General features: G+C 49.4%; 1 protein-coding gene across 1 annotated transcript; it reads right to left on the bottom strand.

Annotated features, from left to right (window-relative positions):
- Positions 1 to 6,489: 6,489 nt before the first annotated feature.
- KRT18 (keratin 18) lies at positions 6,490 to 10,367 on the bottom strand. Its single transcript, XM_021686738.2, has 7 exons — positions 9,864 to 10,367; positions 9,027 to 9,109; positions 8,543 to 8,699; positions 7,833 to 7,997; positions 7,601 to 7,726; positions 7,058 to 7,281; positions 6,490 to 6,669 (listed from the first exon to the last, which is right to left on the bottom strand). The coding sequence occupies exons 1-7, from the start codon at positions 10,278 to 10,280 to the stop codon at positions 6,549 to 6,551; spliced, it is 1,293 nt and encodes a 430-aa protein (XP_021542413.2). The 5' UTR covers positions 10,281 to 10,367; the 3' UTR covers positions 6,490 to 6,548.
- Between the last annotated feature and the right edge of the window lie 7,775 nt (positions 10,368 to 18,142).

The following is an 18,142-nucleotide window of genomic DNA, read 5'->3' on the forward strand; positions in this document are numbered from 1 at the left end:
ACAGTGCTCACCACATCACATACCCTCCTCAATGTCCATCACCCAGCCACCTCATCCCCCCCACCTCCCTCCACTCTAGCAACCCTCAGTTTGTTTCCTGAGATTAAGAGTCTCTTATGGTTTGTCTCCCTCTCTGGTTTCATCTTGTTTCATTTTTTCCTCTCTTCCCCTATGATCCTCTGCCTTGTTTCTCAAATTCCATATATCAGTGAGATCATATGATAATTGTCTTTCTCTGATTGACTTATTTCGCTTAGCATAATACCCTCTAGTTCCATTCACGTCATTGCAAATGGCACGATTTCATTTTTTTGATGGCTGCATAATATTCCATTGTATATATATATACCACATCTTCTTTATCCATTCATCTGTCGATGGACATCTGAGCTCTTTCTATAGTTTGGCTATTGTGGACATTGGACATTGCTGCTATAAACGTTGGGGTGCATGTGCCCCTTCGGATCACTACCTTTGTATCTTTGGGGTAAATACCCAGTAGTGCAATTGCTGGGTCATATGGTAGCTCTATTTCCAACTTTTTGAGGAACCTCCATACTGTTTTCCAGAGTTGAGCCAAGAATTTAAAGCTTGGAGCTTTCCTTTCCCTTCTCTAAGCTCACCAGTGTAGCCAAAGCGGCCAGACCACCCCAGAGAACCCTTGATTTCCTTTTTCCCACTGTAATGGTCTATCTTAACAGGTGTGTGGTCTGCCCAAGATTTACCTTCAAGAGGCCAGTCCTTCCAGGTAGCCCCAAGTGGTAAAATAAGTTACGGTTTTGCCATTACATGTAGTTACTGAGACCTCACTGCCTTCAGACCCAGCCAAGTACAGCCACGATGGAAAATAGTATGGAGGATCCTCAAAAAATTAAAAACAAAACTACCATAGGATCCAGCAATTCTGCTTTTGGGAATATAGCCAAAGGAAATGAAAACACTAACTCGAAAATCTATCTGCACCCCCATGTTCATAGCAGCATTCTTTACAATGGCCAAGACATAGAAATAACCTGGGTCCATTGTGGATAAATGGTTAAAGAAGTTGTGGCATGCGTATGCAATGGAATATAATTCAGCCATAAAATTGAGGAAATTGTACCATTTGTGACAATGTGGATGGAGCTTAAAAGCGTTATGCTAATTGAAATAAATCAGAGAGAGAAAGACAAATACTGTATGATCTCGTTTATAAACCAAAACCCAAAGCCAAACTCATGGAAAAAGAGATCAGACTTGTGGTTGAAGTCAGAGAAAGAAAGAGAGTTGAAGATGCACAGCTGGCTTTGCAGATAGGGCCACAAGCCAGAGGATGCAGGTGGTCTCTAGAAGCTGGAAAAGGCAAGGAAATCAGCTCCCTATAGAGCTTCCAGAAGGCACGCAGTCCTGCTGACACCTTGATTTTAGGACTTCTGACCTCCCAAACTGTAAGATAATAAGTGTGTATTGTTTTAAGCCACTAAATTTATAATTATTTGTTACAGCAATAATAAGAAACTGATAACACCTTCTAACTCCTTTTGTTTGTTCGTTTGTTTATTTATTTTTAAAATAAGCTGAGAGCATTTCTTTTTAAAAAATATTTTATTTATTTGACAGAGAGAGAGAGCACAAGCAGGGGGAGCGGCAGGCAGAGGGAGAGGGAGAAGCAGACTCCCCGCGGAGCAGGAAGCCTGATGAGGGGACTTGATCCCAGGACCCTGGGATCATGACCTGAGCCAAAGGCAGATGCTCAACCGACTGAGCCACCCAGGTGCCCCACCTTCTAACTCCTGATTCCACATATCTTGCTCTATTTTTTCCCATAATACTTACCTAATATACAATATAATTTACTTATTACATTTATCATTTGTTGTCTGTGTCCATCTACTAGAATATAAGCTCCGCAGGACCAAGGATTATTTGTCTGTTTTGTTCACCACTGTATCCTTAGCTCCAGTTTTGGCATATACTAGGGACTCAGTAAATATTTATTGAACGACTGATTGAATGAATGGGGTGAGTCAGAAACAAAGATGGGTGCAAAATTTCCTTCTGTGGAAAGCTGTGCGTTCCTCTACCATTATAAAAGTTAACAAAGAAAATTTTTTGGTATTTGTGTTAGTAATACATGATTCAAAAGGTACAAAGGATACACAATGGAAAGTTAATCTCCCTCCCACCTTTGCTTCTCCTTACACTAATTTCTCTCAAAGTCAATCATTAATTTAAATGTCTTGTGTATTCTTCCAGAGAGCTTTGCATATACAAGGATATATACATATGAATATATATATTTTATCTATCTGTCTATCTATCTATCTATCTATCTATCTATCATCTATCATCTGTCGTTTTTGTCTTTAAAAAAACCCCAAATGTCAGTATATGATACATGTAGTTTTGCACCTTCCAGTAGCATTTATTAATTTAGTATCTGGGCTGGATTGCGCCTAGACAGGGAATGGATGAGATGAAACAGATGACTCCGTATTATCACCTTGGAATTGCTAATTTTCCCCTTTGGCACTCAGGGGACAAAATGGGCTGCCCCTCATGAGGTCATCTTTCCGAGTGGGAGATGAGGAGTTTTGCCTGAGAGGCCTTGAGCTTTTCCAGGAGTGTGCAATTTAAAATAGACACATGCATGCACTATATCAGGAGGGAAAGCCAAGGTGCTGACTCCGGGTACAGCTGGGATCTGAGTCTCCCCTTTGCCTGCCTATTGGAATCACCAAAATCAAATGTTAACACCTGCTGGGGGGCCTGGGTCCTCACCCCAGAACAACTGCATCGGAATCTTTGCAGATGGAACCTGGGCCTTGGTATTGTTGGTAAAATACCGCTGGTGATTGGAATCACAGCCAGGGCTGAGAACCCCTGGGTTAAGTTCTAATACACGGAAGAAAGAACTTGGGACTGGGAATTGGGTGATGTGGTTTTGTGCTTTAAGCTCTAGCTCTGTGGTCTTAGACAAGTCACATGATCTCTGGGAACCTCAGCGCCTTCTTTTCTGAGCTAGGGCCAGTAATACCCTCTGCCCTGCATAGCTCACAGGATTGTAATGGGGATCAAATGCATTAGCACCCTGGGAACTGTGAGACATTTTCCGATGGGACGGATAGTCATATCAGGTGCATGGTCTTGGGTTACTCTGGTTGGCTTGACTCAGCCGCAAGTGCTGCTTCGGTTCTGCCAGGGGCTTTCTGTTTCACCCTCAGGCAGGTCCGCATCCCATAACGGTCGCTTGCAGTCCCACATCGGGCTGTCTGGCCACCAGTCTCTCTGTTTTAGGGGTCCTAGGAAGGCTGGATTCCTCCTGACTAAATTACAGTGAGGGCCAGCCAGGGCCGTGCAGGTCTTTGCGGAGGTGGGGGTGGGGCCCTCATCGGCTCTGGGGCTTCTGTGTGGTCTGAGAGAGCACATTCAGTATTACACTTACACATTTGGAAAATGGGTGCACGGGCAAGAATACCACTCTGATCGCTTTCCTAAAACAGATCTCAGGGAGTGCCTGGGTGGCTCAGTCGGTTAAGCATCTGCCTTTGGCTCTGGTCATGGTCTCAGGGTCCTGGGATGGAGCCCTGCATCGGGCTCCCTGCTTCTCCCTCTCCCCTGCCCCTGCTCATGCTCTCTTGCTATCTCTCTCTCTCAAATAAATAAAGAAAATCTTAAAAAAAAAAAAGTTAAAACAAAACAAAACAAAACAGATCTCAGGAAGTAAAACTCAACCACTTAGTCCCAAAGCTTTGTCTCCTATAGACTCCTACCTACATAGACAGGGGAGGAGGGTGTGGAAAAAGCAGAGACAATGGGAACGAGAGGTGGGACAGGTGACTGTTGCAGTTATTCAGGGAAGGTAGACTTCAGAAGGGTGGGAAGCCCCTCACTGGGGCGTCTTGCTTTCAGCTAGGAAGTTTTCCTCTCAGTAATAGCACCCAGGAGCCCAGAGACAGCGAGGGTCCCTGCTCACAGAAGTTCCAGGTCACTTCTTTGTAACTTGCTCAGGAAGCCACCCTGGCTCTGTTTCCTTCGCAGCCTGCAGGGCCCTGCGGTGCTGAAGACTTCCGGCCTGTCCTTCCAGGGGGCTCCCCACCAGCTTCAAGGGCTGCCTGTCCCGGCACTGTCCTCGGGGCCTCCCACAGACAAAGTGCCTCAAGTAGTGCTGTCTTTAGCTCTTCTCCACCAAGGACCCCATCGTTTTAGAGAATGCAGAGTAAACACGCTGTATTTTAGGTAAAAACTGTTTTTCATTTTAGTATATGTGCTGCCGAAGTGAGCACGAAACTGTTTTTCATTTTGATCGAAGATTCACTATCCTGGGATCTTCATGCATCACCTTTTCACTTTCCTGACTTCTCCCCGCTATGACCTTCCTTGCAGGCTCTACCCAGGCCCAGGACACTTGTCGCCTGCTAGCACGCTATGTTATGTTCATTTATCTGTCTCCTGTCACCAGAATATAAGCTCTGTGAGGATAGCGATTTGTCTTTTTTGTTCATTGGTGTATCTCTCTTGCCTGGAAGAGTGGCTGGTACATAGTAGGTATTCAGTAAGTATTTTTTTTTCGAAGAAATGGATAAAAATACACACTTTTTTCCCCCTTAGATTTTACTTTTTTAGGTAATCTCTACACCTGATGTGGGGCTCGAACTCATGGCCCTGAGATCAAGAATCGCATGCTCCACGGACTGAGCCAGTCAGGTGCCCCAAAAATGCACATACTTTTGACCATTAGGCTGTGAGCTCGATGAGGGAGGGGCAATACCCACTTTGTCTACCACATAGATATTCAGCGCCCTAGCATAGGGCCTGGCATAAAGTAAGTCCTTCTTGAATATTTGTTAATATGGTTGCCCGGCACACCATTTCTAGGAATTTGTTCTATAGATCTGCTCATGTATTAGTGCATATTAGTTACAGATATTAATAGCATATGAGTTAACATTAATCACAATCTTTTTTTGCAAAAACCAAACTACTGGAAACCAAGATGTTCATCATGAAAAGATCTGGGTTAGGTAAATTTGTACTCTACACACCGTAGTATTGGCAGCTGTTAATAAGAATGTACGATGTATAGATTAAATATAATAGCCCTTCACTACCAAACAGAAGTTTTCTGTTGCTGAGACCTGAGAGAAAACCATTCTGGGGATCGTTCTGAAAATGATCCCAACGGCATTCCTATAGAGATGCAATAAGTTTTAGGTAAAATGATGTCATATTTTGTATGATGTCACTCAAAGTAGATGGAGGACTAATTACTAAGGCAAGGGTCAAGAAAGACCTCGTTTCTCAAATTGGTTTGGTGACCATGACTGGACATGACACAGATGATGCTTGGAAGCAGTTGGAGTGTGGTAATTATTCTTTGTTACAGATTAAGAGAAAATGTATGTGGGCGCCTGGGTGGCTCAGTCGGTTAAGCGTCTGCCTTCGGCTCAGGTCATGATCCCAGGGTCCTGGGATCGAGTCCCACATCGGGCTCCCTGCTCGGCAGGAAACCTGCTTCTCACTCTCCCACTCCCCCTGCTTGTGTTCCTGCTCTCGCTATCTCTCTCTCTGTCAAATAAATAAATAAATAAAAAATCTTTAAAAAAAAAAAAGAGAAAATGTATGTGATCTGGACATTCGGCTGGTCAATGGGTAGGAAAAAAATCATTGAAATTGTTAGCAAAACAGGAGAGGTGACAGAGTGCATAATCATTGCAATTCTGTGCTTTTCCCCTCACTAGTGGACTAACAGTTTCCTTCTGGAAAATGGAATACGCATATGGATTCCAAATGGAGGTAGAAGAGATTCCACATTCGCTCAACTGGGTGAAAAAAGCGAGGTAGGTGTATGCATGGTGATTGAGAAAGGTGTCCAGGGCATGCTGGGAGACAAAGAAAGAAGGGTTTGAGGGCACCTGGGTGGCTCAGTTGGTTGGGCGACTGCCTTCGGCTCAGGTCATGATCCTGGAGTCCCTGGATCGAGTCCGCATCGGGCTCCCTGCTTGGCGGGGGGTCTGCTTCTCCCTCTGACCCTCCCAACCCTCCCCCCTCTCATGTGCTCTCTCTCTCAAATAAATAAATAAAATCTTAAAAAAAAAAAAAAGAAAGAAGGGTTTGAGAACTCGAGCTGCAGAATAGTGTGTCCATACAGATACAGAGTAAAATGAAATGTGTTCGTGTACGTCCAGTTTAAGAAATTATTTTACAGAGGTTACCTCTGGAGTGGGTGGGAAATATTTAATTTTATTTTCTTCTTTCCTTTTGGAATTTGTGCATGCTACTCTTATCCCTTTTTTGATTCGAAAAGACAAATTCTCATCAACCGTTCCCTCCTCTTTCTGAGAAGGTGAGTTCTCAGAAGAGAACGCAGACCTTCCCTCTGGCCAAGCTCCCCTCCCCCTATATGAAACCCCTGGGGTCAGCGCTGATTTCTACCTGATCAGAGGGAGGACTCCTGCCTGGGTCAGAGCATCTATACACAGTATGGAAACAGCCAAGGAAGACACGGAATGACCTCTGAACTTTTTATTGGCCTCCTGCCCCCCAAAGGGTACCCTGCTTTTGCTGCTTCAACGCCTCAGAACTTTGGTGTCGTTGGTCTCAGACACCACCTTGCCGTCCACAATCCTGCGGGTGGTAGTCTTCTGGATGGTCTGCATGGAGCTGCTGCTGTCCAGGGCTTCACTGAGACTGTTAACAGAAGACCAAGCCCCAGTTATAAACAGCTGTGCAGAGTAGCAGGGAGTCAAGGAAAGGGAAGGCAAAAACCCCCTCCTGATCCCTGCCTTTATCTCCACATTCTTGTGACCACTTCCTCCATAAAAGGGAAACCCAGAGCCAAACTCCATGTGTGCTCTAAGTATGGCTGGGGCAAGATTTAGTCTCTTCTCTTCTCTTCTCTAGATGGGGAGTCTCTGCCACTCTTACTCCCTTGGGAGACGCAGGAACCCGCACAGAGCACCATCCCAGTGCTCTGTGGACCCCGATGAACGGCACATGGTGGGGCTTACCAAAGAGGCTTTGGGGAGAAGTGTATATCCACCCCAGCTTGTGAGGGTGGAAGGAGGGCCCCACTTACCTGAAGTCCTCCCCGTCTTCCAGCAGGCGACGGTAGGTGGCGATCTCAGCCTCCAGCTTGACCTTGACATTGAGCAGGGCCTCGTACTCCTGGGCCTGGCGCTGCCCCTCGGCCCGGGTCTGGGACAGCTCTGACTCCAGGTGCAGCAGGACCCCATTGAGCTGCTCCATCTGCGTCGCGTAGCGGGTCTCGACCTCCCTCAGGCTGTTCTCCAAGCTGGCCTTCTGTGGGGGGATGGGGGGCGGGGAGGACCGGGTGAGCCACGAGATGGAGTGGAGGGAGAGCCTCTGCAAGTTTCAGCAGAGCAGTCCAGATCCCATCATGGCTCATCCCTTCACTCTTGGAAACTTCTTGGAGAACTTAGGGTGTGCCAGGTACTAGGGTTTTGGGTAGGAGCACCGGGTAATGCAAAGAGAAACCACTCTTTCTGAGCACATGACTTAGGATGGAAGGGGTAGGATCTGGGCTGAGACAGGATTGGGTCTGAGGCTGACAGAGTTCAGGGCCAAGAGTAGTTGGAGCAGGTGAAGTGAGGGCTCTTACCAGGTTTCTCATCGAGTCCAGGTTGATCTCTAAGGACTGGGCCGTACGTCTCAGCTCTGTGAGGGTCATCTCAGCCTCTCCTATCTCCGCGGTCTGTGTGGTGACCACTGAGGTGCTCTCCTCAATCTGCAGGGCGGGTATAGTCCTCAGGTCCCTCCTTCTCTGTCGGCCTCCCTCCCACCCCCTCAGGCCTCTGTGCCTAGCCTGGCCCCCATCCCTTCCCCTCATGCACCTGCTGGGACCAGTACTTGTCCAGCTCCTCTCGGTTCTTCTGAGCCAGCTCGTCATACTGGGCCCGGATGTTTGCCATGATCTTGCTGAGGTCCTGAGATTTGGGGGCATCCAACTCCACGGTCAACCCAGAGTTGGCAATTTGGTTTTGTAGACCCTTTACTTCCTAAGGGAGAGAGGATCAGAGTGAGGGGAGACTCGGGCTCAGAGCTCCGACAAAGCTCCTCCTCTGCACCTGGCTCTCGTAGGAGGCCTGGGGATCAGCTGGAGAAAGCCACGGAGAAGACTCTAGGTTTTATACTCTGGGCAATGCCAGTTCTGGGTTTTCTACTCCCGATGAATAAAACGTCACCCACTCCCTGCCCAAACCTGTCACCCACAGGTGGTTTCTCTCTCCTCACTTCGCTCTGTCCCTCCGTCTCTCCGCCCTCCAGCTCCACCTGCTCTCACTCCTCCATCAGTCCTCACACGTGGTGCTAGCTGCTTGTCTCTTTTGTCCTCTCCTCACTTTCTCACCCATGTCCTCTTGACCCCATCACGCTGTAATTCAGGTGGCCCACTGAGTGTGGCAGCAGTCTGGTTAAGAAGAGCCCAGGCTGGTAGCTCCATATGTCCCTACAAGCTACTTCCAGGTGGCCTGTCCCGTCTATTCCCCCCACCCAGACTTGTTTGGCCTCCTTGTTCCTGGCCTGGCCAGTGGCCCCTGCTTGCCTCCTCATGGTTCTTCTTCATGAAGAGCAGCTCCTCCTTGAGAGCCTCAATCTCTGTCTCCAGCTGCAGCCGACTGACATTGGTGTCGTCAATGACCTTGCGGAGCCCATGGATGTCACTCTCCACAGACTGGCGCATGGCCAGCTCCGTTTCATACCTGTGGGAGTGGAGGCGATCAGAGGGACCTCATCTCTGACCTGGAACCTTCTCAGCCCATGCCACCTAAGAGCGCCCCTACGGCCACAGCAAACCAGCACCCGGAGTCAGGATCAGGTGGTAATCCTCTGAGCACCGTTCTCAGTACTTGGGGGACAATATTCTTAAACTGGGTTATATCAGTTTATAAGTTGAGGGAGCCTAACTCTTACCCACCCAGCTCTGACCAGAGCTGAAGATCCCACTGTGAGCCCCCACCTGACCGACCCAGCCAGGAACAGATGGTGCTTGGCTCCACCCTCAGCTCCCTAGCACCCCCCAGGCTTACTTGACTCTGAAGTCGTCAGCAGCAAGACGGGCATTGTCAATCTGCAGGACGACGCGGGCATTGTCCACAGAACTTGCAAAGATCTGGGGGATTGTAGACAGGTGGCTCCATGAACGGGAAATCAGTGATGGAGTGTGGTGAGTGTGGGAAGGTGTTGTGTGTATGAGTGAAGCCTTTCTGGTCCCAAAGAGGTTCTCCTTGCACGCCTACCCCCTTCCACCTGTGCCCCCTCACACTATTCCCTCCTTTCCTGGAGTCTCAAATTCCAGAGTTCCCACCGCCCCTTCTTTGGGGCCTCTGCTGGCCCGCCTGCCCTGAACTGAGTCAGTCCTCTCCCTGGCCCTCTCCTGACATTTTTGTTTTTCCTCCTGCACCTGCTCACCTCCCCTTTGTTTCCCCCATTGGCCCCTCCCACAGGTAGCCCTCCTGTTTACTCTTAGATGACTCAGCCTTAGCCACATCCGCTTAACCCTCCAATTGTCCTGATTTGACCAGAAGCCAGAGTGTCCAGGTCCTCTTTATGGGGTCTTGTCACACCTTCCATGCTGTCTACTTCCTCTGCAAACCCCCCCCCCACTTCCCGCCATTTCCTGGGAAAGGGCCCTCCCATGCCCGGTCACCACCCTTGGGGCCCCTGTGGCCAGGGGTATGCATGAAAATCCAGGCCGTGGCAACCCCCTCCCTGTGGAATAGGGGGCAGGGTGGAGATAGAAAGCGGGAAGGAGCCAAGGCACCCCACCCTATTAAAATTCCTATCCTTGGGGGAGGGGGAGGAGGAAGCGGGGAGTGGGTAACTGGAAGGTCAAACACGGCTGGGGATCAGGGTGGTCCCCTTACCTGAGCCCTCAGCTCCTCGATGGTCTTGAAGTAATGCCCCCAGTCTCTGACCTGGGGTCCCTTCTTCTCCAGGTGTTCCCGGATTCTCATCTCCAGTTTCTGATTATCAGCCTCCAGACTCCTCACCCTCTCCAGGTAGGAGGCCAGGCGGTCGTTCAGGTCTTGCATGGTCTCCTTCTCGCCCTGGATGCCCCCTATGCCGGCCAGACCCCCGGCCATCCCCGCGGCCAGGCCCCCGGACCCCCAGCCGCCCCGGAAGCTGGTGGAGCGGGATACGGAGATCCGGGAGCCTGAGCCCCCGGCGCCTGCATAGACGCTGGCCGCGCTGCTGACCGGCGGGACCCGGTGGCTGGGCGACTGCACGGGGCCCAGGGACCGATAGTTGGAAGAGAAGGTGGAGTGGGTGGTGAAGCTCATGCTGTTCGGAGAGTAAGACCAGAGGCCAGGACTCAGGCTCGGGCCAGGAAGGGTGCCAGGTCCGCGACTGAAGTTATATCGCGCCGAGGGAGGGGGTGGGGACCGGCCCAGGGAGGCCCCGCCCCCGCCACCAAGTCCCCGCGCTCAAGGTTGGGCCACAGGTGGACCGAGGCGGGAATTCGCGTCTCGTTCCCCGGCCTCCCCAGCACCCCCAGCAGCTTCCTGCCAAGGCCACCCTCGACCCCCCAGAAAGGGGGTGAGTAACCTGGATGGACCAAGGCAGCAGGTGGAGTCGGCCCTTGAAGTGTAGTTTCGGGGCAGGAAATGACGTTGTTATGCCCCCCTCCCCTCAGGTAGAGGAGGTCCTGGCAGGTTGGAATTTGGGGGTTTTGGGAGATGAGTGAGTGAAGTCGGGTGTGAATCTCTGTAATTATCCTCAACCTACAGCCCAAGTTTCCGCCAAAGGAGAGGATCTTGGGTGGGGGGGATCCTAGAGTCCCAGGAGGTCCCAGGAGTCCTGGGGAAGAAAAGTTTGGGGCTGGAGAAGAAGAGTAGCTCAACCCTGAGCCTCGACTCTGCTGGTTTACACACCCGACCTCCCCCCCGCCACACACACTTGGTTCCAAACGTACCCACGTGCACATGTTCACTAGCACACACTCACGCCCACCTCATATAGATGTGTATTGTCAAATACCCACAAACACATTCACTCACCAAGTAGGTTCAGACTCCTGAAAACAAACTGATTCTCTGAACCCCCTCCCTCTTGCTCTTCTCCCCTCCACTCACTCCCATGGAAGCCTGCCCTCAGTGGGACACTTTGTGATTTCAACAGGGGACCCTCTTCACTTCTAAACACCCGTGTGTCAGCCTTACCTCCACCCTTGGGTAAACAGATACTTCCTGAGCACTTCACAGTTCAACAGATATTTGCTGGGCACCGACTGCGTGTCAGATCCCGCTTGAGTTGCTGCTGGGAGAACAGCGGTGACTAGCAAGAGACTGAAATCCCTCACACAGACTGTGACGTGTCCCACACGGTGCAGGGTCTGAGGCGACAGCCATGTACGCCTAGAAATATTCCAGCTGAGACTCAGCCCTTCTGGCCAGCCTCATCCCCGTCCTTCCTAGGATTTTTCTGCAGGTCCCCGCCTTCCCCTGCCTCTTCTCCAAAACCTCTCTGGATCTCAAGCTGGTCCCCAGGGAGCTGCCTCCTCCAGGAAGCTCACATCAGGACGTCGGTAAGAAGGATGGAAGTAAAAAAGTTCCCACTGCTCCCTGCACCTCTGAGGCTGATGGCCGCCCCCTGCTGAATGAATTGGGGAATCCTGAGGTACAGGGCCTTCCAGTCTGTCACCATGAGCAGCTTGTTCGGCAGGGCCTGGCCTTATACACTTGTTGGTGCTCTTTGCTCTGGAGTGGGCCTATTGATTCTTATCGAGCTGCCAGCTGAACCGAAGAGATGGGGGCAGACATGAGAGCCGGCCTGGGAAAGGAGGGGGTAGAGCTGGGCCAGTGGACCCGCCGGAAGGAGGCACAGCTCAGACGTGGGGCTTGGCCCTGGAGTCTCCCAGGCCCCCCACCTTCTGCTGGGGAAAGCCTCACAATGCTCAGTGGGGGCTGGCCAGGGGCAAATCAGGGCCTGCTGAAGGCCAAAAGGCAAATGGATGCAAAATAGCAGGCAAATAAGTGCCGCTCCATTTGCATGGCAGGAAGAGGTGCCCGCCCGTCAAAAGGGTTTCTCCCGCTTTCACCTTCACGTTCCCCTGCGGGGTTCCAGAGTTGTCATGTTGGGCAGAATTGCACAGTAAGATATGTAGATTGTATTGCCTTTGCTGTTTTTGCTAAGCCTCAAGTCAGCCAATTTGGGTTCTTGGCTAGCTGTGTGACCTTGGGGAAGTCACTTCACTCGGAACTTCAGTTTCTTCACTTATAAAGGGAGAATAATAAAGCCTATCCAGTCTATTTCCTTGGGTGACGGTGGATGTGAGTGTTATCACTCTTACATAAAACAAATACTAGTTACTTACTGCAGAGTAGGGCTTAAACACATCCAGGAGGGTAGAGGAGGGGGGATCAATTTAATTGTAAAGATGGTTCAATGATAAGAGGTCTAAGTCAATTAAGACCCCTGGGGGACTTGAAATTCCATCAGGGATCAGGCCCAGATCCCAGGATTCTTAACCAAACCCCTTCCCAGATGTTCTCTTATCCCTACCCCATTCCAACTGCTCAGGACCTTTCGCAGCCTGTGGAGGCTCAGTCTAGGGCCGGAGGGGGAGAGCTGCCAGCTGGCTCTTATCTCCCGTAGCTGATGTCAGTGGCCACATTCCTGACCTCTTGCAGCATTGGGCAAATACCAACCTTAGGCTTCTAGCACCGGCCTGTCCTTTTCCACCCTGTCCAGACTGCTCTGTGATTCAGAGCCTTTGCACTCTGTCGGAGAGCCTGGGGAGAGCTGGTGGGGACTGGGGGAGGAGTTTTGAGCCACAGATCCCTGGCACTGGGACACTGGGGCTCTGGATTCGGGTGGGTGGCCAGGGGGAAGGAGGAATAAGTGTTTAAGAGGCGGGTCCTGGGAGATGTGGAGCAGGAGATGGCCTGGTGAAAGGCTCCCAGAACAAAGACAGAAAGCTTATAGAGTACAGGGGGGTTCCTGAGGGAGGGGAAATGTTCCCTGCCCCCACTCGGGGCCCCACATTCTGGTGTCTTGCTGAGGGGGGGGTGGGGAACCTGAGAGGCAAGTTTAACTCCTGAGTCAACTCAGAGATGACCCTGATAATGGGGTCAGCCCTTTCCTCCTCCTTCCCACATTCTCTATCTGAGGGTTGGAGCTGACAGCCCAGGGGAAACTAGATGGTGGGGGTTAGGGATCAGGGAGGGTCATGGGGGCCTGCAATCCTTCAGGTTTTGCTTCATCGTTTAGACTGGAAATTTCCTGCTGGGTCCTGAGGAGGGAGGTGTTTAGAATAGCAACTGAGGTGTGAGGGTGGGGGTCTATAGCCCAAACAGGGAGGGGACGATGTTCATCATCTTCTGCAGGGATTGAGGGGGACTTCAGAAAGGACTTCCCACAGGTGTGAGTGTGTGTTGGAGGAAGGGAGAGGCCCCTGTGGTGGGGAGGGTGGAAGCAGTAAGGTGGGTGAGAGTGAGCGAGTCCTGGGAGGCTCCCCTCAACTCCCTTCACTGCCTGGAGGGCCCAGAGCTGCTGAGTTAGGGAGTGAGGGGCAGAGCTGCAGAGGACCCGAGAGAAAGGAGTGTGGGGCAGAGTGGGACTCCCTCACGCCCAGCCCTGCTTCTGGCATGTAGGGGTAACTCTGTAAAAGATTTTGATTTAAACAATTAATGAAAAGGGGGAGCCAGGAGAGGCTGGGGTACTGACAAGCGTGGCTGGGTTGGCTGTGGAGGCAGGCGGGATGGTGGGGGCTGCAGCTGGGAGGGGTACAGGACTGAATCTCGAACTCCCTGGGCCCTCCTGCAGCCTTTTGTGGCAAAGTCAGCTCTCATCCACCAGGGATGCCCTCTCCTACTCTTATGACCTCTTCCCCTTTTGACCCCGGTGCTCCTGGTCTCTCCTCAGGTACAACCCCGATACCTCGAGCCATCCCTCAGCCGATTACCTCTTTCCAATCTACTGAGAAGTGGGCGGGCCAAGGGGATGAGCATGGCCCTTGGTGTCAAAAGACCTGGGTTGAAGGTCCCACTGCTGGCTGGGTGATCTTGGGCAAATGTACTTGTCTTGGTGTCCTCGGTAATAAAAATAATAGTTATATCTACTCTAAGAGTTTTCATGAGGATCGAATGAGACAATGTGCCTGATCAAGCTTTGACAACTGAGAAGCCAGTGGATTTCCTCTCTTGTCTGGTTTGCCCCATCTACTCCTTTTCCTCCCAGCCCTCGTACTTTGACCTCACTGCCTTCTAGTCTTCTGTTCCCTCCTCATCACTCTTTCCTTTCAATCTGGGCACAGGGCAGGGGCAGCTACAACTGAGTCGAGGGAAGAGGAGATAAAATGGAAAAGCTGAGTGGCTGAGAACGCATCTCAAAATCATCCTGTCAGTGGTCATGTCTCTATCAGTCTCTCTCCCTTTGGCTTTGGACTTGGCAGATCTACTAGCAGTGTCTGGGGGAACTATCCTGTGAGCAGCTAGAAAAGCAAGGCTATGGCTTGGGAGAGGCAGGGGTAGGGGATGCAACTCACAGGGCTAAAGCTAGCCCTTAGGGCCTTTGCACAAACTGGAAGAAGTCAGCCTCATCCTTGTCTCCTTGGTCAGTGCACCGTCCGACCTGCATAGCCAGACGTGGTGGCCCTGTCTAGAGCACCCACCTAGAGGATTTGGGGAAAACCCTCAACCAGTGGATGAGATGGTCTACGGAAAAGGATCAGAGCAAAGAAGTGGGCAGAGAGCTAAGGCAAGAAGAGGAGGAAGAGACAGAGGGAAAAGAGAGGAGAAAGGGGAGGAGGCCCAGACTCTTGCCAGTTCCTAGGAAGAGACCACGAGAGAGAGGTCATGAGAGCCAAGGAGAAGGACTTTCAAGGAAGAGCTGTCCACGGGGCAGATATACAGAGCGATCAAGGAGGCTGAGGACAAGAAGAGCACATCCAGAAAGTGATGGAGACTGAGGGCAGGTGGTGAAGGGCTGAGGAGTGAGTGGTTAGTGATGAAGTGGAGGCAGAGTGTAGACTTTTGGGGAAGGAAAGGAGAAAAGGGGATGATCTGCTGTTGCAGGTAGCAAGGTTGCCGGAAGGCTTGCTTGGGCTGGCACAGTTTAGCAAGGCTGGTCACTGATTAAACAAGCGGTAAGAATAAAGTGGCTGGTGCGATGCTAGGCCAGGTCCAGGGAAAAATGCAAGCACATAGCAGCTGCTGCAAGGAGATCAGCCACAGCACTAACCTAGCCTGAGATTCTGCGGGAAGTGGCATTTAAGCTGAAAGGTGAGAGGTAATATAGGACGAATAGGGGGCAGAGCTGGGACTTGATGTATGTCGCCCCTACATACTCTTGCCTCTCGACCAGCGGGAAGAGGGGACAGAGGCAGAGGAGACTGTGACACGTGCAGTGGGATACAAGGCCTACCGACGAGGCGGGAAAGGACGCACGAAGAGTTTGAGGTCCTGGCGGAGGTTACAATGAGATGAGACCAAGTACACAGGAAGCAATCTCTGCCCTGGGGGATCTCTCACTGAGAGATGAAAGGGAAGGGGCAGTGGAAACTCAGGGGCAAAGGAGTCTAGGCTTAAAACATCACCAGAATGGCAGACCACTGGGCGGGGCTCAGCGGGGAAGCAGGGACATCCAGGAGAGCTCCGTGGAGGAGGAGGAGCCCAGGGACTGGGAGCTGGCAAGATAGATGGCAGCAGCCGTCTAGAAAACAAGGGAGTGCGAGATGTGGCTTGTGAGAGAGAGGATATCGGATTTTGGGTCAGAGCAGATGGTGGCGCTGAGGGTGGTTGAAGGTGCTGAAAATCAAGGAGTTAAGGATCTCAAGCAAAAGAGAGGATGGGAAGAGAGCATAGATTTTGGAATCGGACAGACCTGGGTTTGTATCCTGGCTTTGCTGTTTGTCTCCGAGTGATCGCGATCACGTGTGGCGCCCAAATTAGTGAGCCTAGCAGGTGCTTTTCATGGGTGCTCCCCTGCCTCCTTCTCCTCGGTTCTCCATCAGCAGGGAGCGTCAAGCCTTTAGTTTGGTTCAGTTCCACAGAGAGCTGGGAATACAAAGATGAACACAAATAAATAATAACAATCGAGGAGATCATTATTAGAGGGGACAGATAATTCAAGAAACAAAATACAGTGTGAGAGGTGCTATGAAAAGTTCTAAAGTACTGTTGGAGGAGAGAGTGCTTCATCTATTCACCAACTATGTGTAAGGCACCTGCTAGATACCAGACATGTTCCAGTCTCTGGGGGCAGAGTGCAGAAAAGCCAGAGAAGCTTGCTGCTCTCATGCTGTTGAAGGATTGGGGTCGTGGAGGAGGGAATGCTTGGGCAGGGCTCCAGAAAATGAATAAGAACTTGCTAGGGAGACGAGGGGGTCGAGGAGAAGGCTTTCCAGATCCAACAGGCAGTGTGACCTATTAGTGTCTAACACAGTCCCCTCCTCTGAGTTTCAGGTCTGTGTCTCCTGCTGGTCACAGGATAGTATCCCCTCTTGGAGCTTTCAAAGTCATCTTAAACTTATTGGATCTGGGGCGCCTGGCTGGCTTAGTCGGTTCAGCATGGGACGCTTGATCTCAGGGTTGTGAGTTCGAGCCGCATGTTGGGCAGAGAGATTGCCTAAAAATAAATCCAAACCGAAAACACCACAAACTTATAGGATCTCAGGCTGAACCTATGAACTTACTGCATCTGTTTTTTTTTTTCTTCCTGCTTTTTAACAATTGAGATTTTTTTGAGGTATAATTTGCATATGGTAACATTCACTTTTTTTAGGGATGGAATTCCTTGAGTTTTGACAAAGGAATACAGTTGTAAAACTGCCACCATAAAACAAGGTATAAAACATTTTAATCATCTCAAAATGTCCCATTGTGTTCATTTCTAGTTTATCTCCCTCATCCACCCTCAGCTCTGGCAACAACTGATCTAGTCTCTGTCCCTATCAGACATGCCCTATAAATTATATCATACAGCATGTAGCCTTTTATCTCTGGCTTCTTTCACTTAGCATAATGCTTTTGTGATTCATCCATGATATTGCACATATCTGTAGTTTGCTCCTTTTTATTGCCATAGAGTATTCCACCCTATGGAGGTACCATCATTTGTTTATCCATTCATCAATACATGGATATTTAACCTGTTTCCAGTTTTTAGAATGAATTATGAACACTGATGTATAGGTCTTTGCGTGGGTATATGTTTTCATTGCTCTTGGATAAAATACCCAGGAATGGAACAAGTAGGTTCTATCAGTATGGGTTTAACTCTGTAAGAAAATGCCAAATTATTTTCTAAAGTGGTTGTACCATTTTGCATTCCCACCCATAATGTTTGAGAGTTTCAGTGGCTTTGGATCCTGTACACATTTTGTATTGTCTGTCTTTTTTTTTTTTTTAAATTGTAGCTTTCCTGGCGGCTGCATAGTGGTATTTCATTGTGGCTTTAATTTGTATTTCTGAATGACTGATGATGTTGAGTGTCTGCTCGTGGGTATTTCATCTTTGATGAAGTATCTATTCAAATCTTTCACCATTTAAAATATTACCCATTTAAAATACTGTTTTTTTTAAATTATTAAAATTTGAGAGCTTTCTATAGATCTGGATTTACATTCTTCATCACATATGCGATTTACAACTATTTTTCTCTCGGTCTATGGTTGCCTTTCCATTCTCTTGACCTTGCCTTTTGAAGAGAAGTTATTAATTTTGAAGAAGTCCAGTTTATCAAGTTTTTGTTTTATGAATCACAGTTTGGTGCTGTATTTGAGAAGTCTTTTCCTATGTTAAAGTCACAAAGATCTTTCCTGTTTTTTTTTTTTTTTTCCAGAAGTTTTGTGGTTTTAGGTTTTATATTTTGGCCTATGGTTCATTTGAGTTAATGTGTTTGGCAAATATTTTCTCCCATTCTGTGGCCTGTCTTTGTATTTTCTTAACAATGTTACTAGAACAATTGAAGTTTTAATTTTGATAAAATTCCATTATCAAGTTTTTCTTGTAAGGTGTGTATTTTTTTGTGTTCAAGGAAATCTTTCCCTAACCCAAGATCACTAAGATTTTTTCTTATATTTTCTTCTAGAAGTTGTATAGTTTTAGATTTTATGTTTTGAGTTGATTCTTGCCTATGATGTGAAGTATGGGTTGAAGTTCATTTTTTTTTTCCACAAGGATGTCCAATTGTTCTAGCACTA

Source organism: Neomonachus schauinslandi, chromosome 5 (genome assembly GCF_002201575.2).
Source record: "Neomonachus schauinslandi chromosome 5, ASM220157v2, whole genome shotgun sequence".
Classification (NCBI taxonomy): Eukaryota; Metazoa; Chordata; class Mammalia; order Carnivora; family Phocidae; genus Neomonachus; species Neomonachus schauinslandi.